The sequence below is a fragment of the Saccopteryx bilineata genome, chromosome 12 (assembly GCF_036850765.1).
Source record: "Saccopteryx bilineata isolate mSacBil1 chromosome 12, mSacBil1_pri_phased_curated, whole genome shotgun sequence".
Classification (NCBI taxonomy): domain Eukaryota; kingdom Metazoa; phylum Chordata; class Mammalia; order Chiroptera; family Emballonuridae; genus Saccopteryx; species Saccopteryx bilineata.
This window is the reverse complement of record NC_089501.1, coordinates 46,016,802-46,038,659: the sequence shown is the minus strand read 5'-3', so window position 1 is coordinate 46,038,659 and position 21,858 is coordinate 46,016,802. Positions and strand designations below refer to the sequence as shown.

At 40.3% G+C, this 21,858-nt stretch overlaps 1 protein-coding gene across 2 annotated transcripts in view; it reads left to right on the top strand.

The window, feature by feature from the left end:
* Positions 1-21,858, top strand: part of SYNE1 (spectrin repeat containing nuclear envelope protein 1) — a 445,623-nt gene that overhangs the window by 170,090 nt on the left and 253,675 nt on the right. For both annotated transcript variants that reach the window (XM_066248218.1, XM_066248216.1), the window contains 10 exons: positions 1,551-1,711; positions 4,021-4,171; positions 7,166-7,393; positions 7,767-7,865; positions 10,002-10,189; positions 10,543-10,666; positions 12,827-12,993; positions 14,978-15,131; positions 16,571-17,199; positions 19,692-19,871. In XM_066248218.1, the coding sequence (XP_066104315.1) occupies positions 1,551-1,711; positions 4,021-4,171; positions 7,166-7,393; positions 7,767-7,865; positions 10,002-10,189; positions 10,543-10,666; positions 12,827-12,993; positions 14,978-15,131; positions 16,571-17,199; positions 19,692-19,871 (2,081 nt within the window). The remainder of the gene's footprint in view (positions 1-1,550; positions 1,712-4,020; positions 4,172-7,165; positions 7,394-7,766; positions 7,866-10,001; positions 10,190-10,542; positions 10,667-12,826; positions 12,994-14,977; positions 15,132-16,570; positions 17,200-19,691; positions 19,872-21,858) is intronic.

The window sequence follows — 21,858 nt, the reverse complement described above, 5'->3', positions numbered from 1 at the left end:
GAGGTGCTCTGTGGGAGAAGATGGCTATTAGAAGTCTGGCTTTAAAAATTATTTATATTGGATTTCTACATTATCTACTGAGTAGAGGATTGTTTGTGATCAGAATTCAAACTTCTTGTGAGATTCTCTTACATGAGAAAAAATGACACACTAGTTCATTTTTTCACTCAAGATTATTTCTTGGTTACACTTTTTTAAATTCAGTATTCAGTGTATTTACCTAACAAAATACAGATAGCAGCTAAAATTGACCAGTTCCTCAAACATAGTAAGTTACTTTTATAATTAAGGTAGTTCACTATTACCAGGAATCATTGTGTAAACTTTATAAACTATTTTGTCCTCAGTTTTACATGAGGGACATAAAAAAATTATAATAGGTATTTGCCCAAGTGCTAGGCACTTAAAAAGAAGTTGTTAATTAAATGCTAACAATAACCTCACAAGAAGAGAATCATTGTATTTTATATAAAAGATCCTAAACAGTAACTTATCAAACAACTAGTAATTAACAAATCCAAGTTCTAGTCCAGGTTTGACTGGTTCAAAAATTTCCATCATGTAGTATATGGATATATAGAAAATAAGTTTATCATACTAGATCTTCTCTGGAAAAGAGAACTGGTTAACACAATGTTTCTTTATAGTGACAGTGATACTGTATTTTTTTTTTTTCATTTTTCTGAAGCTGGAAACAGGGAGAGACAGTCAGACAGACTCCCGCATGCGCCCGACCAGGATCCACCCGGCACACCCACCAGGGGCGATGCTCTGCCCACCAGGAGGCGATGCTCTGCCCATCCTGGGCATCGCCATGTTGCGACCAGAGCCACTCTAGCGCCTGAGGCAGAGGCCACAGAGCCATCCCCAGCGCCCGGGCCATCTTTGCTCCAATGGAGCCTTGGCTGCGGGAGGGGAAGAGAGAGACAGAGAGGAAGGAGGGGGAGGGATGGAGAAGCAAATGGGCGCTTCTCCTCTGTGCCCTGGCCGGGAATCGAACCCGGGTCCTCCGCACGCTAGGCCGACGCTCTACCGCTGAGCCAATCGGCCAGGGCCAGTGATACTGTATATTAACCCACACATTTTTCAATGAAATAAATACACATTTATATTTATTGTCCTAGAAATGTTTTGATCTCCCTGATTGAAAAAAATCAATCACCAGTGATCATTGCTTGAACTGGCCCATAATAAACTAACGTATTTATAGATAAGTTAGTTATTATAATGCAGCTCAGAAATCTAAACAATGAACCTGAACCAAGAAACAATGAAGAAACATTTTGTGTATGTATGTGTGAGAATTGTTGGATAACTGTGAAGACATATATCTGTCTTATATATAAGATGAAATAATTTACCAAAGTCTATTCTGCCATAACGAAAATACGTCTGTTTTATTGCTCAGTATATGATATGCTAATATACATACATGTATGAACCTATCTATCCATCTAATGTGAGAGACCCTGCAATACGTATATGCAGTTCATTTGAGTGCAGAGTTTAAAAGAAGGTGCCTTCCTAACAATGATAATATATTTTTCTAGGAGTTTTCGAAACGAACAGAAGGCATTGCCGTCCAGGCTGAGAATCTCGTGAAGGAAGCTACAGAGATACCACTCGGGCCCAGAAATAAGCAGCGGCTTCAAAAGCAGGCCACATCAATCAAAGAGCAAGTCAAGAAATTAGAAGAAACACTTGAAGAAGAGTATGTGCTTGACAAGTCCTAACCTTCCTTCTCTGAGATAAAATTTCATGCAGTCTTTCCTGTGTATTGTATTCAACACGTTCTTTCAAATTCTCAAAGTGTCTGTGTAGTTCAGCATGTATTGAGAAAGCAACTCACAATTCAGAAAAGAAAGTGCCAGCAACACAGAAGCCAACATCTAGAGCAGAGCAGAAAAATATAAGGAATGTGGTTTTTACGTGGTAAACCGATTCTGTTTGCGAAAAAAAAAAGCCATACCTGTTAAATTCTGTGGCCTTCATACATTGGAAAGGGATCCTCGAAAAAGAACCGATACTGAAAATAGTTTTCTTACTGCATTATGCTGCTGTCACCAGTTAGCGGGAAGAGGAGATATTTTGGGTGTGTAGATTCTGGGCCTCAATAGATGGAGACAGTTCACATGTCTTCATCTCCAAGCTCTCAAAGCTTGTGAATAGTACCCCAGTATTCAGATTCCACTGATTGATTATCTTTTTCCAAAAGTGAACCTCAAAAAATCTATTTCATGTTTAAGTCTTTACTATATGTTTACCTAAAAAAGAAAGAACAGTTTGGTCTGTGGGATCCTGTTATGAACAAAATACACACAGAATGTTTGGAGGTAATAAATATATACGGATATTCCTTAAAATAACATGGCTGAACATTTCTATTATAAAGGCTATTTAGTGGCAAATGTCTGACACATTCTTAGGGTACAGGACCTAATTTCTAAGATGGATTTTGAAATGTAAAACTTGCTTTCAAGACTCTTAATACCTTGAAATTAAAATTGTACATTGCCTAAATTTTAAAGTTGTTAAGTAATGTATTTAAAGGAAATTATGACTCTAAAAGTTGAGAACTTTAAATATTAAGTATTCATCAAGTTATGGAAATAGTAAACCTTGGAAATTTTAGGAAAGAAGTTACTTTTATGAGGAATATTTATTTGAATCTTTATTTTAAAACTTGCAATATAGCATAGCTTGCATTACTCATATTGATGTGAGCTTCAGGAACATCCAGGGTACGTATTTGAGACTGCAATATTACTTAATTTGACAATCAATGATGACATTAAATTTTTCTTGATGTCTTTAAGTGCCTTTTGGTAAACAGGAAAATTAAGTGGTTTCTTTCTTTCTTTTTTTTAAAGCGAAGGACTTAGTGCAATGATACACTATACGTTTCTTACTCTTTTTCTAAACTGAAAGCCATATCACATGGTTATATATTCATAGCTAATACAACCTGGAAATCTATGATTACATTTCTGTTCACTAGACTTTATTATAAATAAAGCCCAAATTGTCTAAAAGTAGTTAGGATGTTCATGTACAAGGATTTATAAAAGTATTTTGAAATCAAGATCATACAGACATCTAAGAATAGCTGAAATGACTATAAATGACAGATTGAAGGCTTAGCTCTAATGATAGAACAGTTCCTGCCTGTCAGCATGGAATTCAGGTTACAAGCTCTATCCTAATTCATAAATATTCATTGTATAAAGATCTGTCAGCAGAAAATGTCACTGCAGTAGCTCTCCTCTAAGAGCAAGAAGACCATGTCCACAAAAGTAGGACTGCTTAAAAGAATGATGCACATTAGAATGTATACAGGCAGCCTATTTATATAAGTCCTGGCAACTCAACTACTGGTCCTGTGCATTTTACCTAGATTATACCCGATTCAAACCCCTTTGGACCCAGCAATACTATGTTCGAAGCCCAGTTCATTACATGGTGTAGAACGGGGGTTGGGAACCTATGGCTCCCAAGCCAGATGTGGCTCTTTAGATGGCTGCATCTGGCCTGCAGACAAATCTTTAATAAAAAAAAAACAACAATAACGTTAAAAATATAAAACATTCTCATATATTACAATCCATTCATTTTCTACCGCTCATGTTCATGGTTGCGGGTGGCTGGAGCCAATCACAGCTGTCCTCCGGGACAAAACCAAATTTTTATTGGATAATGCGTAATGTACATACACAGGTCGTTGTATGGCTCTCATGGAATTACATTTTAAAATATGTGGCGTTCATGGCTCTCTCAGCCAAAAAGGTTCCCAACCCCTGGTGTAGAGCAATCTCGTTAAATGCCTCTCAGAGGAGATAGAAAGATGAGAATTAATGAATTAGTCCAATCACATGTACGTTGTCTTTTCCTGTTCTAAAATTTTCAGCTTTGACATGGTCACAAATGTCTTAACTATCTTTTTACCTGGTGATTTAAAGGAAAACGTCTTGTTGTTCTTTATCAAAATACTGCGTTTTATTTACTTAATTTGGTTAATTTTAGTATTAAAACCATGGAAATGGTGAAAAACAAATGGGATCATTTTGGCAATAATTTTGAGACCCTGTCCATCTGGATAACTGAGAAAGAAAAAGAACTCAATGCCTTGGAAACTTCGTCATCTGCCATGGACATGCAAATCAACCAAATTAAGGTGACCTGCTCACATGTTTGTTGCATTTGTAATCCACATCTAGCCTTTAAAAACTTCTTTCTTACATTTCATCAAATGCTGTTTGGCACCAGGAAAAATCTTTCATTGCTATGTGACTCTATTAAAATTAAATTCAGACAAATTACTGAACTAAGAGGTCTTGATTGATACTGGCCAGCCATTTGTAGATGAAATTATGTGCTAGTATTGTCTGACTTGAGTATTCAAAGTCAATATTGTGTGCAATATTATTAAAATGTTTTTATGGTTACTTTATCCTTTTTCTTGATTTTGAATTAACCCCATGGGAGTGCTCTGTTGATTCATTTATACAAAATGAACCGTATTCATCATCCGCAACTGTAGTTTACAAGATTATTCCTAACATCTAGTCCAAATATTAGTGGTATTTACCCTCATAAACCACAAGGAGGAGAAATTATTTATTTTTAGTGAAGCAATCAGAACCCATTGCTCCAGTTCTTTCATTGATGATGACCCCCAGCTCCAAAATAACCACAGGCACAGACCATCATTGTTCACTTCATTCAGATCGTTTAAAAAATGGGCTAGAAGAAATGAATTCTGAGTGTTCATTTCTCTTTTTCTATATGCTATATTTAAAATTCTGCCACTTCTTTTATTATCTCAACTCATTTTTGGATTGGGAAAACCCTCTGACCTTTCATTCAGTTACATATAGTAAAATAAACAGGAAGGTGAGGGGACACTTCCCACTATGATTCAGAACAAGTCACTGCCGTGTGCGCGGTGGGAGGGTGCAGCGTTGCTCAGCTTGGATCACACGCCGTGCAGAATATCCTGGTTTATCACACATCTTTTGCAACCAAGACACATGGAGTCCGGCATGTGCAGTCTGCCTATGTCTTGTGTGGTGTACCAGGAAAAACAGATGTCAAGCCACTTAGAATATTCATGAAATGTGTTTAATCTTTAACACTATTTTGAAGAGTTGTCACTTAATTATCTGTGCTAAATTCTAAGAAAACAAAGAATAGCACACTTAAATAGTTTTGCCTCAAATTTTTTCTTTCAAAAATTTTGATATATACTTTTTTATTTGTTTATGCTTTCTAGTCATTCTTTTCACTAGTATTTCACCTTCATTCTATGACCCTGAAATATATCAGTTATCAAATGTCATTGCACTATTACTGTTTAGGAAATAAAACAATTACATATTTTACTTTTCAATATATAAACACTCAATTGTGGATTTTCATGCCATCAGACTAAAACTACATTTTAATTTTCCAACATAGCATTTGAAAACTATTTAAAATATATTAAATGAATACGAACAGCAAAACAAACAGATTTGCTAGAAATAAGCAAAAGTAAGGTGGGATGTACTTTACTGTGGAATCTGGGATAATAGCTTCATGTTCTATTTCCACACAGAATAAAAGTATAGGGAATATTAAAAATATAGTAGTACTTATCATAATGTTTTCGATTTAAAACAACCTTGGAATAAAACGAATTCATACCATTACACTGTTGTAAACATTTATCTACAAGCCCGTTTTTGTTTACATGCTGTTCCAAATTGACTTTTTATTCCCAATTGATATTTACAAGACATAAGAACATATACTGAATTCATCTCCCACCTTCTCAACTTATGTTAGAAAATTTTTTGTCACAATTCAACAATATGATTATAGAGTTTACATTTATAAATTTCTTGATGACATGTAACACAGTAAGAACTAATAACTTTGATATTAACTAAAGTTGTTTTATTGAGGTGTTATAGGCACCCACAAGTATTAGCCCAAAGGAGACGCTCAATATATATTTGTTAAATTTATGAGTTATTTTTCTAAAAAATAACATTAAAAAAACAGCAAAACAAAGGAAGGTTGCATTATTGCTCAAACAATAAATACCTATCAAATATACCACTGTGGTCATGCATATGAAGATACATGCACTAACCATTCCAATGGGAGTTATTTCTGATTGTCTTATCTAGGCAGAAATTATTTCTGACTGTGCTGTCTCACTAGACAGAAGTCACATTTATTTTTTTCTAGGGTAACAGTATTTTCCATTTAAATTATTTGAAACAGACTTGTCTGAATTTTTGGCTTTATTTTAATTAGATGATTTGACTCTTTTTTCCAGAGAAACAATTTTCATTGTTTTTTTTTTTTTTTTTGCAAATAAGCCTGTATGTTTATGAGAGACAGATACACACTCCCACTCACATATACACATACATTCTTAGTGACTTTCAATAATTTTCATGTGTTGGCTAATACAGAAAATGCCCCCAACAGAAATATAGCAATAGGTACTTTACTGTAGAGTCCATAGCTAGTGAATAAAGCAGTGTTACAGAATGGAGCCCAGGATCAGCACGAAGGTATCACCTGAGAAGCTGTTAGAATTGCAAAGACCTGGCCACACGTAAAACCTACTGAGTTCTGGGTCACTGAGGTTGGGGGCCAGAATCACTGGCATAAAGACTAGAGGATAAATCTGAACAGCCTAGGTTGAGATAGGAGTGGAATCAGACAAGCTTGTAGTTGGTAAAATATGAAATACTCAACTACATTTTAGGAAATTTAAGTGAATGTCAATATTAGCATTCCTGTGAGTGACTGCTTCCCACATCAGTTGGTTAAAACACTTGACTCACAGGGTGGGTAGGGAATTCTAGGTGCCTTCAGAGATACTGTAAGAGTTCCAGGGACATCTCCCTGTTTACATCACTGCAAGAGGAGTAGTTATTTCTTTGGTTCTTGATCCAGCAAGCACAACCACCAATGTATATTTCAGGCATTGTCTGCGTAGCTATCCTCCCAAAAGGAGGTCAGGAAATGCACACAGTGTTTGCTCAAAGCTACTCTCTTAAGAATTCAGATACATTGATATGTCAGCTTTCTCTCTCTGCAATATTTATATCATTCCAGGAAGACAAGCTCGCTCAGCCTACATTGCCATTTTTCTTGTCTTAAATATTAGGTCACAATTCAGGAAATAGAAAGTAAGATCAGCAGCGTTACAGGGCTGGAAGAGGAAGCTCAGTCTTTTGCTCAGTTTATTACCACTGGAGAATCTGCTCGAATCAAAGCCAAGTTGACACAAATAAGGAGATACTGGGAAGAACTTCGAGAGCACGCACAGTGTCTGGAAGGCACTATCCTGGGACACTTATCTCAGCAGCAAAAGTTTGAAGAAAATCTTAGAAAGGTAAGAGTTGGTCCATGCATGCTAAAGTTTACTGATTTCACATTGTATTTATAGTGAAATGCAATCAATAGTCCAGAAATAGGGGAATAAGGAAATGACACAATTTGTCAATAATTATTTACCAAGTTGTCAAGGACCCTTAAGGGATTATGGAGATGTCATTAAGCATTGTGTGCAGATAGGCATTAAGATTTTACTTCTATTTCTTTCAAATAATAGAACTCATTCATTCGACATTAAAAAAAAAAACATATACTTTATCAACACATCTAAAATTATCCAAAAATGATAGGCATGCTGCTTCCCAAATAAGCTTTTCTGCCTTGATGTATGTTCTCCCACCATTATTTTCATATTTTGCCAAACGTTTTAGATCCAGCAGTCTGTGTCTGAATTTGAAGATAAACTCGCTGATCCAGTTAAAATCTGTTCTTCAGCCACAGAAACATACAGAGCTCTCCAAGAACATATGGTAAGAATATGCCTTACAACATTTCTGCTTGTTTATTGACTCAGAAATTTAATAATTTCTTGAGAGAGAACGTAGTAAATATTTTTGTAAGTTAAAATTTTAAAAAAGTGTTGTATGAGGAATGACACAGTGAAGTATATTTACTTCATATAACATCGGACAGATCACCATGCAAGTAAGTTTTCATTAAAAAATGTTTGTTGAGGTATTCATTGAACATATATTTCTCTCTCTTAATTAGAACATGTAACTTTTATGTTATAGCTTGAATAAATTGTGTTACTTCTTACCAGCATTATAAAAATTAAATGTGCAAAAAAAAAAAAAAAGTGCACATGCATAGCAGATTTCAGAGTTTGTTTAACCCACTATATTCAGGTGTGCAAAGACTATGTTCCTACTAACCTTTTCCCAATAACTAGCTTTTTTTTTGGTCTCGTCCCTGAACTGGTGACCATTGTGAGCTGTTTGCAAAAGAACAAACAGATGCTTCTGACAGAATTTAGAAGAAGGAACAAAGGAAGAGAATCAGTCACAAAGAAATATTTAGAAAAGAACGTGTGTTAATTAATAAACAAAAAATACCCTGGCCAGTTGGCTCAGCGGTAGAGCGTCGGCCTGGCGTGCGGGGGACCCAGGTTCGATTCCCGGCCAGGGCACATAGGAGAAGCGCCCATTTGCTTCTCCACCCCCCCCCTTTCCTCTCTGTCTCTCTCTTCCCCTCCTGCAGCCAAGGCTCCATTGGAGCAAAGATGGCCCGGGCGCTGGGGATGGCTCCTTAGCCTCTGCCCCAGGTGCTAGAGTGGCTCTGGTCGCAGCGGAGCGACGCCCCGGAGGGGCAGAGCATCGCCCCCTGGTGGGCAGAGTGTTGCCCCTGGTGGGTGTGCTGGGTGGATCCCGGTCAGGCGCATGCGGGAGTCTGTCTGACTGTCTCTCCCCGTTTCCAGCTTCAGAAAAATACAAAAAAAAAAAAAAATATATATATATATATATATATATATATATGCTATCCCTCCTACCTATGCACGTGTACACATGTATACCTAAACACAGAGAAAGGGCTGCAGGGATAGAGGGCGAGAAGCTGAGAAAGGCCCATCTGAGAAGGGGAGTGGAACTTACCTCACTGGTATGCTTAAGATCAGAATGCATGTTTGTGTTACTTAACACAATTGTTAAAAAACTATCTCCAAAAAGAGGAAAAGTGAATTTCATGGAATTATTTTAATAGATGACTAATAAATAATTAAATAGTTGAATACCAGAGAGGATAATATTCCATTTTTTCCTCCTACTATTTAGATTTCTAAAGCAAAAAAATTTTCCCTGTCTTGACTTTTGGATGTGTAAAATGGGTTACTGAAAAGCCGTAAGTCTTAAGGGTCCTATGATGATGAAATGAGTTAAAACATGAGATGGACGTAGCACAGTCCCTGCCATATTCTGAGGCACCTGTTGTTATTATTATCCCTATCCCTGAGAGCAGCAATGGCAGCCAGAACTCTCCCCATATATTTTTTTTCTTTTTTTCTTTTTTTAAACAACTTCTTTATTTATTTTTTTAATTCATTTTAGAGAGGAGAGGGAGAGACAGAGAGAGAGAGAGAGAGAGAGAGAGAGAGAGAGAGAAGGGGTTTGAGGAGCAGGAAGCATCAACTCCCATATGTGCCTTGACCAGGCAAGCCCAGGGTTTCGAACCAGCAACCTCAGCATTTCCAGGTTGACGCTTTATCCACTGCGCCACCACAGGTCAGGCTCCCCATATATTTTTATAGAGATTATGGCATGCTACATAACAGCTCCTGTAAATTAAAAAGAGAGCTTTTTTAAAAAATACATCTGGCATCAAATAAATACAAATTTTCACAAATTATCCGACTTGTTAAGGAAAAGGAGACATCCCTCTGATGCACAGCAACACAGTTTTCTCTGGGCATTGGTCTGTCCATTTTCATTTTGATGCCCGCATTCATGAAGCAGCTTTCTCCTCTCTTGCACCATGTGTTCCCGGAGACCCTGGTCCATTGTCGTTTGTCACGACCCAGGGAAAAGTTTTGGTGAGGATGGTTCTCGGGGTTGGGTAGCCTTGCTTCTCGGTGCTTTGCTTGCATTGCATTTCTCTGGTCCTGTCCTCAGGAACTGTGTCAGACCCTGGAGTCCCAGAGCAGTGCCATGGCCACCCTCTCGGCCAGCGCCCAGAAGGTCGTTAACGGGGGCTCCTCGGCGGATGGGGCCGCGGCGCTGCAGCAGAGGTACGAGGGCGTGCTGAGCCGGGCGAAGGGCCGACAGACGGCGCTGGAGAGCCTGCTGGTCCACTGGCAGAGGTGAGTGCCCGCCTGCCTTCCCGGACTGGCCGCCTGGCTCTCAACAGCCGCTTGGCTGTTTGCCATCTGTTCCCTAACTGCTGGACAAAAGTCACCCCAGATGTCCTGTCATGTCAAGTCATGTTTCTGCTGTGGGAGTGGGAAGGGTGCCTGCATGTCTCCTTAGTACACACATACGTGAGTACTTAAGTGAACACGAGGGGAATAGTCTTTTTACCTTCACTTCTAGGAGGAAGATAACCAACGTGGCATGATTTGTCATGGTTCGTGTTGAAACCTCCGCCTGCAAAAAGGTCTAGTTTTCTAGTGTCACAGTTTGGGATCCATTTCTTTGGTGTCTCTGCTTCCTTTAGGCTGGAGAAGGAGCTGTCCACCTTTCTGACCTGGTTAGAGCGGTGCGAGGCGGCCGCCAGTGTCCCGGAGGTGGACGTGTCCGCCGACAGAGTCAAGGTGGAGAGTGAACTGCAGTCAATCCAGGCAAGCTCAAGGGAGTGTGAGGGGGACGGGGTGCTCTTTGTTGGGGTTGCATTATAAAACCGAGCCAACACAAAACCCTTTCTGCAACTTCGCTTCCTGCTTGGGTTTTGCCATCCCCAGAAGAACAACCCAGACCTGAAAGACAACGTAATGGTGAACCTTGTGATGATTAATTTCTGTGCTGTGTTAGCTAATCCTATAATATAATGTCTGACATTTGAATCCAAAGTATCTGGCAGATGAGCAGAGGGAGGAATGAGTGGAAATATAGGAGAAAGAAGGTTGACAATCAGTGAATAATTTTTGAAGCTTTTGTATTTACATACATTTTTAAAATTTTTCTTTTATTAATTTTTAGAGAGGAGAGAGAGTGTGGGGGGGAGCAGGAAGCATCAACTCCCATATGTGCCTTGACTAGGCAAGCCCAGGGTTTTGAACCGGCAACCTCAGCGTTCTAGGTCGACGCTTTATCCACTGCGCCACCACAGGTCAGGCTGTATTTACATACATTTTTGATAATAAGAAGGGTTTTGGTTAAAAAGAGAAAGAATACAATGTAGAAAGAAAGCATGGTATTGATCATTTTTAAGCAATACAGAAAGAATGAATGAGCACATATACAGATGCTAGAATGACAAAGAATGTGAGCTGATTTCATCCTTGAAGAAGTGGACCTTTTAAAGTTAGAAAAAAATCTTTAAGTATATATATATCCAAAGATTTTTTTCTTTAAATATATATATATTTCTTTAAGTGTGTGTGTGTGTGTGTGTGTGTGTGTGTGTATTCTTCTTTTTCAAGTGAGAGGAAGGAAGATAGAGAGATTCCCATATGCACCCTGACTGGGATCCACCAGCAAGCCCCTTCTGGGGCCGATGCTCTGCCCATCTGGGGCCATGCTCACAACTGAGCTATTATTAGTGCCTGAAGCAGAGGCTCCACAGAGCCATCCTCAGGGCCTGAGGCTTATGTGCTCCAACCAATTGAGCCATGGCTGTGGGAGGGGAAGAAGGAGAGAGAGAGAAAGAGAAAGAGAGAGAGAGAGAAAGGGAAGGGGGAATGGAGAAGCAGATGGCCACTTCTCCTGTGTGCCCTGACTGGGAATCAAGCCTGGGACATCCACATGCCAGGCCAATACTCTACCACTGAGCCAACTGGCCAGGGCCTAATTATTATTGACATTACAGACAATGTTACTAATTTCTGGAGATTAGTATTTTGCTTTAAGTGATAGTCTGTGCCAGAAAATTCAAAAGGCATAATTTTTTCTCAAAAGAGACTTATTGTGTGAGAGACTTTCACAGCTACAGGCCTCTGTTACCCACACCATCTGGCACTGAGCCAGCCAAGTTGCTGCCCCACTGTGGCCCAAACATTCCTTGTACATTGCCACTCTTGGCTGTATGTCCTTTGTTCTTAGCCCAGGTCCCAATTCTGCTCTGTGGTCTGTCCTGTCATAAATACACTCTGTTTTCCTTCTTCCGATAGCTTTAGCTAATTTGCTTGTATCACACATATGTTCCCACAAAAACAAGGCAAAAACATTTTGACAAGCACCTACTATGAGCCATGCTGCACCTATCATCCCAGTTAATACCATGTTATGTTGTTAGCTAACTCTATGAGTGTTTATCTCTTGTTAGGTAGAAACCACAGCTTTTATACACCTCTCACAGCATCTAAGAGATTTATTGCCTCATTAAATGTAAACAATAAGAGGTTCTGTTGAGAGTAAGAGGAAAAGCCCTTAAGCCTTGACTTAGCCCAACATCTGGTCTCTAAGCAGAGTGGGAGACCATGTTCCCCGTTACCTGGACTCATGTCTCTGTTATTGTTAGGCAAGCATTTTCTCTTCAGCAATAAATAGTTCTCCTTTGATCCTGTTTACTGGCTCAGTTTCTTCATCCTGAAGGAAATTCTGCAGCATCTAAATGTGCCTAACAATATAACTACTTCAGGTCTCAGCAGCCTTTTAAATGTTGCTTTAGAGAGTAAGTGGATCTGTTTCTAAATCCAGGAGTAAAAATCTCTATAGCTTAGTCCCCCTGATCTCCATTTTGCAAGAATGCAGAGCCTTTGGACAACAACCTCCGGTGTCCTGTGGCCTTTCCTTGTCAATCACACTGGGATGAGATCTGTAATGTGTTCTGTGTTTCTCAGGCACTGCAAGGTGAAGTGGTGTCCCAAGCCTCCGGCTACGGCAGCCTTCTGCAGTTGAAGGAGTCACTGTTCTCAGTGGCCTCCAGAGAGGATGTGAAGATGATGAAACTGCACTTGGAGCAGCTGGACGAGAGATGGAGAGTTTTGCCACAGATAATTAGCAAAAGGTTGGGTTTTTATAAAACATTCTGATATTTTGTTTGTTTTAAATGATGAGGATCTAAATTAAGAAAATATAGTTTTGTTTACTTTGACTTAACCCAACTATTGACAGGATAATTATAAAAGGAAAATAAATGACTTTATTTGTCATTTTAAAAAATCAAATCACTCAGATATTACCATTTCTGATGAACCTCAATTCAAATTTTAGTCTCACATCAGGTCAAATGATCAAACTAATTGAAATTATTAAAGAGAGTAAGTTTGCTCATGGTTGTATTATTTGTTGCTTGCATTGTTTGTGTGCAGGACAAATAATATCTAGTCCTAATTGACTAGATATTAACAATTGTCATCTATGTCTTTCTAACATGCCAGAAAACAAATTTTGCCTTAAATTAGTATTGATTACATAAGCATTTACCATTTCTGGTCACTTTTTAAATTCATTTGTTCAGCCAATATTTACTGAGGTCCACAATGTGTAGAGCACTGTTCTGTGTGCTGCGGATAGCGACTGTAAACAGAATTCTTCTCTAGTCTGTTCCACTGTTTACTCAGTCAACCAGCAAGCATTTATTGGACATCTGCCGAGTATAGGCCCCCACAGCAGATTCTGGCGCCATAGAAATAAATAAAATCAGATGTCAAGTATTTTACAGATCAGCATGGGGACAAGAAAGCCAATGAGAGAGGTGAGCACAGAATATTGTGGAAACAAAATGAAGGACATTGAACGGGCTCAGGGAAGGCTGACACAAGATTTGGTGCCAACTTTTGAAAGATAAGCTTTTGGCAAAAAGAGAACAGTTTCTGCCTCTCTCACAGAAGGAAAGTAAAGGGCTTTGAAAGTAATGCAAATGTATGCAAACATTCAAAATATAATTTATGCACATAAAGATAATGTGTGCAAGACTTTGTAAGGATTAACACATGAGAGTCCATTTAAAAAGTTGAACTTTGGATGCACACCATTGTAACGAGTATTAATATTTGATTAAGGCATTATCATTATTGGTTAAGGTATAACGGCAGTTTGGGATTCTGACTTCCCATCACCTATTATTAATCAATCTGATTCACTTATTACACAAGCAACGGTTGATCTCTGACCATATCCCAAGCACGTTTCTAGGTCTTAGGGATACAGTAGTGAGCAAGGCAGGTAAAGTCTCTTCTCTGACTGAAGGGAGGATAAATATAGAAACAAATGAATGAATAAGACTTCTGATGGTGGTAAATAATGTGAAGACAACAAAATAGGGTAACCTGGCTGGGGCTACCAGTCAGCCCAAGCCTCCCAGGGCACATGGCGTCTGATAGAGAGCTGACTGTTGTGCAGGAGGCAGACTCGTGGGCAGAGGGAGCAGAAAGGGCAAGGACTGTAAGGAGCCGTGAGCTGGGACGTGGGGGAACCAGAGTCAGTGGCAGTGGGGGCTGCACTGTGTCAGATGAGCTCAGAGAAGTTGATTTTGTGAGACCCCTGGTAGACCACAGTGAGCAGTCGTGGAGTGTTGCTTTCCCGTGTACAACAGGAAATCGCCCCCATGTTTAAGCTTGGCAGGGGGTGTTCCGATCACACTAAAACCATTTCCGCTCTCTAAAGAGTGGATTGTAGGGAGGCAATGGTGGTGGCAGGAAGGAGCCAGTTAGGAGGCTGTTGGAGGCCAGGCAGGAGATGAGGAGAGTTAGACTTGCGTGTGGATGTGGAGAGAAGGGCAGAGAACACTGTGGTGGGTGCTGACCCACCACACAGATCAGATGTGAAGAATGGAGGGCCATCTGGGTGGCTGGCACTCACAGTGACTGAGACACGCAGCACATTGTGAGAGGAATGGGGTTAGAGAGGCAGAAAACATTAAGGGTTCTGCTTTGTCCCTGTTTGACCACCTCACCTCTGCCCCTGGTTGAGCTGATTCTGAAAAACATACCAACTCTGTGTTCACTCACCTGCAGCACATTTAACTTCCTACATCTTTCTCTGCCCAGGATTAATTTCCTTCAATCGGTGGTCGCTGAACACCAGCGATTTGATGAATTGCTACTTTCCTTTTCTGTCTGGATTAAGCTGTTTCTCAATGAATTACAAACCACTTCTGAGATAAGCGTAATGGACCATCAAGCAGCTTTGACTCGGCACAAGGTAAAGTGCATTCTCTTAAAATGGAAGAAAAATTTGTTCATAAACGAGAGCTCTTGAATTATAAAGGGAAGCTACATTAAAAAAAAAAGCACTGGCCAGCAATTTAAATGTATATCTATATATATATATGTTTTCATAGTTGAGCGTGTGGGTCCAGGCAATGTATTCTGCAGGTACGTTAAGCAGATAAAACTACTTCAGATAAAATAGGAAACCACCTTAAGGTACCTCTTCTTCAAAACAGAGCAAATAATTTCTAGGGTGACGTGATCAGACTGTTCATTTTGAAGCATCCAACCTGTTTTGTTTCAATGTTAAAAACTAATACTAAGGCCCTGGCCGGTTGGCTCAGCGGTAGAGCGTCGACCTAGCGTGCGGAGGACCCGGGTTCGATTCCCGGCCAGGGCACATAGGAGAAGCGCCCATTTGCTTCTCCACCCCTCCGCTGCGCTTTCCTCTCTGTCTTTCTCTTCCCCTCCCGCAGCCAAGGCTCCATTGGAGCAAAGATGGCCCGGGCGCTGGGGATGGCTCTGTGGCCTCTACCTCAGGCGCTAGAGTGGCTCTGGTCGCAACATGGCGACGCCCAGGATGGGCAGAGTATCGTCCCCTGGTGGGCAGAGCGTCGCCCCTGGTGGGCGTGCCGGGTGGATCCCGGTCGGGCGCATGCGGGAGTCTGTCTGACTGTCTCTCCCTGTTCCCAGCTTCAGAAAAATGAAAAAAAAAACAAAAAAAAAAACTAATACTAAATGCCAATGCCTTAACAATATAGTTTTTCTGAATTACTATTTAGCTTGAAAGTTATTGTAAAATTACTCTTTATTTTTCTTATTTCTAAATCATGCATAATATATATCCTGGAATAAAAAAGAATTTAAAAATCAGATATTGATTCCTGACCAGGCACAGTGGATAGAGTGTCGACCGGGGACTCTGATGTCCCAGGTTCAAACCCCAAGGTCACTGTAAGAGTGGGCTGAACAGCTTGAGTATAGAATTATAAACATGGCCCCATGGTCACTGGCTTGAGCTCAAGGGTTGCTGGCTTGAAGGCCAAGGTCACTGGCTTGAGCAAGGGGTCACTAGCTTGACTGGAACCATCCTGACTACCCCCCCCCATCAAGGCACCTATGAAAAGCAATCAATGAACAACTAAAGTGTTGCAACTCTGAGGTGATGCTTCTCATCTCTCTCCCTTCCTATCTGTCTCTGTCTCTCACTAAAAACAAGAATGAGATATTATCAAATATTGGAATAGTTAGAGATAAGCTACATAATAAGCTTTATATGTTTTATATTCAATAATAAAACATTTGTTTACCGAATGTTCACTCTGTGCTGGACTTGCTAATGGGTTTTACCCGCCATCCCAATTCTGTAGCATGTGTGTGTCAGAAACTGTAGTGTATCCAAGCAACCAGTAACTCTCTCTTCCCTTCCAGGACCACGCAGCGGAAGTAGAAAGCAAAAGGGGGGAATTGCAAAGTCTGCAGGGTCACCTGGCCAAGCTGGGTGCTCTGGGTCGAGCCGAGGACCTTCACCTCCTCCAGGGCAGAGCAGAGGACTGCTTCCAGCTGTTCGAGGAGGCCAGCCAGGTGGTGGCGAGGCGGCAGCTGGCCCTGGCCCAGTTGGCCCAGTTCCTGCAGAGCCACACCTCTCTGTCAGAAACCCTCCACCGGTTGAGGCAGACGGTGGAAACAGCCAACGGCATGAATAAGAAACAGACCAGCTTACTGAAAAGGGACTTAAATGATGCTATTCAAGACGTGAAAACTTTAGAATCCACCGCCATCAGTCTCGACGGCATTCTTGCCAAAGCCCAATACCATCTTAAGTGTGGAAGTTCTGAGCAAAGGACGTCCTGCAGAACGATAGCTGATCATCTCTGTGTTGAATTAGAGAGGATCCAGAACCTTCTGGGGACCAAGCAGAGTGAGGCAGATGCCCTGGCCGCACTAAAGAGAGCATTCCAAGACGAGAGGGAGGAGCTGCTGAGAAGCATTGAGGACATCGAGGAGCGGACAGACAGAGAGCGGCTGAAGGCGCTCACCCGCCAGGCGCTTCAGCACAGGTGAGGAGAAGCCAAGGAGCCGGCGTCTCCTTGATGTTTCACGTGCTCTGCAGTTGCCTCGTGTGCAAAACTTCCACAGTACCATATTGAGCAACTTCTCTTTTCTATATTTTTAGAATAAAATTAATGACCAATTTGACACTTAAGAAGTCCTAATATTTCTGTGGGTTCCTTAAGGATTTTTTTTAAAGGGCTATGTATAAACCACTCTGAGATCTGATTTACAATAGAATATGTAGGTCAGACTATCTATTTTTAAGCAATGTTTAGCTGATAGGAGAAGGGACTCGTCTTCTGGAACAAGAATGAAGGCAGAGGAGGGAGAGATGCACGTAGACTTGTAGCTCTGAAGGATTCCCTCCCTGGTGGCTCCTAGCCCTCAGGAAAGACTAGAGCAGGCTCGTTAGCTGAGATTACGTGACACAGGGATGTGGACAGAAAACAGTGTGAACTAGTTCTCTTGTAGAAAGGAAGTGGACGTGATACCTCTGGAGCTCGGTAAGGTCAGAGCTGTCACTGGAGATTTTTATCCAGTCACTTAAGTGACACCAATCAGCTTGGTACCGTGATTTTCCCCAACTACTTTGAACTGTTTGCTTAGAGCAGTGGTTCTCAACCTGTGGGTCGTGACCCCAGCGGGGGTCGAAAGACCAAAACACAGGGGTTGCCTAAAGCCATCGGCTTAGAGGCAGAGGAGTGGGTTTAAGCAAAGATGCGGGTGTGCCACGTACATTTAATATGGTGGCTAAGGTGTCAAGGGTATTTTTCTGTAATAAATTGCAAAAGTAATTATTTCCTCTAATACTACAGAGACTTCTTTTCAATCTTAACTTTTCTTCAATGTTCTCAGTGTCACTTTCTCTTCCATTTTTTTTTTTTTTTTAGGGGGCAAACAAACAGTCCAAAGGCATTCTTATCAAGGCATCTCTAATTAATAGAGATTATGTTGACTGTGCCAGTTTGCTTCCTTTTAATCAGAATCAAACATTGATAAACAGTTGATTAATTGATGAATGGCTCCTGAAGTTACACACCTTGCGGACAATAAACTAACTGGTTTAACAATAAACTTACAAAAAGAAATACGATTTGAGAAGCACTCAGTAGTAGCCTCAGAGAAAAGGCAGAATGAGAAACCAAGGCACAGAGCAAACAACTCACCCAAGAAATAGCAGTGGGTTCAGTACCGCCAGACAGCCTGGCCTCCTGGGCCTGCTTTGGGTCTTAGAAAGGAGGCCCTAGAATTGTTAGAGAAGGCTCAGGTTAAGTTCAAGAGCCCTGTCAATACCCACATCACTGAACTCATTGAAGTCACACAGAGGCTACCAAAATGTTGCAATGAATTGGTTAATTTATTATGTATCAACCCTACTTATGCTTCTCTGTGTGACCTTGGGCAAATCACCTCTTCTTATAACATGGAGTTAATGATAATGCCTGCCCCTAGCCACTTTGCTTTGGGAATTACATGGGGTTATTAATGTTTATATATTCATTTTATAATCTCTTTAGCAGCAAGGACAAGAATAAAAGAGTCACTGGCTGCCTCTATCTGGCCACTTTTTACAAATACTCAAATATTAATTAATACATTGGGGACAAAAACATGAACATTTTTCTCATGGTAATCTTCAATAAAGCATGTAATTTTATGTTCTTAATTATATATATATATATATTTATCATACAGCTTGGTAAAACTTTTTTATTTTTTGAAACAACTATGATCCTTAAACATTATTTTGCATGAATTAGATCGACCTCATGGCACAACTAATTTTATACCAGTACCTTGCAATAAGGGCTCAGCTACTCGGCCTACAAGGTCAGCCAGCCCTAGTTTTAAAAGTCTTATACCATCAAAGGCTGATAGAAAGAGAACACAGCTTAATAGAAGGTTGAACGTGAATAATGATACTGATTTTAAATGTTCCTTGAGTTACTTTCTGCAGAGTGCAAAGTTCACCTTAAAAGCATATGCATCACGCCTGACCAGGCGGTGGTGCAGTGAATAGAGCATCGTACTGGGATGCGGAGGACCCAGATTCGAAACCCTGAGGTGTCGCCAGCTTGAGTGCCGGCTCGTCTGGTTTGAGCAAGGCTCATTAGCTTGAGCCCAAGGTCGCTGGCTTGAGCAAGGGGTCACTCACTCTGCTATAGCCCACCATGTGTCAAGGTACATATGAGAAAGCAATCACTGAACAACTAAGGAGCTGCAACGAAGAATTGATGCTTCTCATCTCTCTCTCTTCCTGTCTGTATGTCCCTATCTGTCCCTCTCTTTGTCTCTCTCTCTGTACCTATCACAAGAAAACCCTCCAAAAACAAAAAAAAATAAATAAAAACAACAAAAAAAGCATATTCGTCACTTGACATACATTAATTTAATTGCAATTGCTTTGTTAAAAGTCTTTCTAGCTCTCTGTACATATGCTTTATGGAAAGAAAATATTGGTTCGCTGCTTTGAGTAAAATAACATTTTAATTCACAGATTGAGAGTCTTTAATCAGTTAGAAGACGAACTGAACTCCCATGAGCATGAACTCTGTTGGCTGAAAGACAAAGCGAAGCAAATTGCTCAGAAAGACGTGGCCTTTGCCCCTGAGGTCGACAGGGAGATCAATCGTTTGGAGGTCACCTGGGACGACACCAAAAAACTAATTCATGAGAAGTAAGTCAGAGACTTCTCAGTTTTCCTTTTTTAACTTCTACCTATACTGTTGCATTGGGTCCTGGCCTGTTGATTTGCATGGGTGTGATCAGGGATTGAATATCTTTTGCCATCTTTAGTATTCTGTGTCTCTTCAGTATCAATAGAAATTTAGTCCTATAGAACTTTATTGAGGAAGTTGCTCTGACATAAAAATTACATATGAAGTTCCATGCTTGAAAGCAGGAGTTGTTAAGTTATGAAGTGCTACCATGGGAGGCTTAACCTCTGAATTTCTTTTTATTTTGTTTTGTTGTGTCTGTTTGTGACTGAGGTATGATTGACATTAAGTAAAGTTCACTCTTTTAAATGTACATCCTTAAACTGGATGACAAACGCATACAGTTGTGTAACTATCAAATCCCATACTTTTTTTTTTTTTTTTTGTATTTTTCTGAAGCTGGGAACAGGGAGAAATAGTCAGACAGACTCCCGCATGCGCCCGACCGGGATCCACCCGGCACGCCCACCAGGGGCGAAGCTCTGCCCACCAGGGGGCGATGCTCTGCCCCTCTGGGGCGTCGCTCTGCCACGATCAGAGCCACTCTAGCGCCTGGGGCAGAGGCCAAGGAGCCATCCCCAGTGCCCGGGCCATCTTCGCTCCAATGGAGCCTTGGCTGTGGGAGGGGAAGAGAGAGACAGAGAGGAAGGAGGGGGGTGGTGGAGAAGTAAATGGGCGCCCCTCCTATGTGCCCTGGCCGGGAATTGAACCCGGGTCCCCCTGCATGCCAGGCCGATGCTCTACTGCTGAGCCAGCCGGCCAGGGCCTCAAATCTCATACTAACAAGACTACCATCTGAAAAAATTTGTCATCTCGTTGTAGTCAGTCCCTTCTCTCACTCCCAGTTTCTGGCAGCCACTGATCAGTTTTCTGTCTCCATGGTATTTATTCTCTTTTTGAAAATCATATATAAATCCCTAGCTGGGTAGCTCAATTGGTTAGTGTAATCCGAATATGTCAAGGTTACAGGTTCAATCCTTGGTCAGGGTACCTACAAGAATCAACCAATGAATGTACAAATAAGTGGAACAACAAATCAAGGTTTCTCTCTCTCTCTCCTTTCCTCTATCTCTAAATTCAATACAATTTTAAAAAAATAAAGAAAATCACATACAAGTGAATTCTTTCCATTCTGGATGATTATAAGTAACACATTTATAAACATTCATGTTTGATTTTGTGTGTATATAATTTTTTATTTCACTTGGGTAAATATGTGAAAGTAAAATTCCAGGTTATATGGTAAGTGTGTGTTTAACTTTATAAGAAATTGCCGAGATACCTGCACCATTTTGCGTTCACACTAGCCATGTGCGAGAGTCCCAGGTATTTCGCCTCTTTTCCAGCACTTGATGTTATCAAGTTTTTGTTTGCCTGTTTGACATTATAGGAGATGTGTAAAGATATCTGATCAAGTTTTTAATTTTTATTTTCCTGATAACTAATGATATTGAGCATATTTTGATATGTTATTTGCCATCTATATATATATTATTCAAATTGGCCTGTTCAAATTGTGACTTTTGGGGGTTTTCTTTTTAATGAAGTCATTTTTTATATCAATGGAATCCTAATAAAAAATCCCAGCAGATATTTTTGTGGAAATTGACTAGCTAGCTGATTCTAAAATTTATATGTAAAACAAAAGACCTGAATCAGTACAATTTTGAAAAAGAATTGGAGAACTCACACTAGGTAGGTGACGAACTCACACTTTTTAAGGTGCTGTTGGCTAATGGGTAAACATAAAGACCAATGAGACAAATAGTGTGAAACAGACCTACAGAGACATGCTCAGTGGACTTTTGACAAATGCAATATGATAGAGAAAGACTAGTCTTTTCAATAACTAGTCATGAAACAATTGGGTATTTATATGCATTAAAAAAACAATGCCTTGCATAACATAAAAAGTTCTTTTAAACCAAATTGAGAGCATATTATATA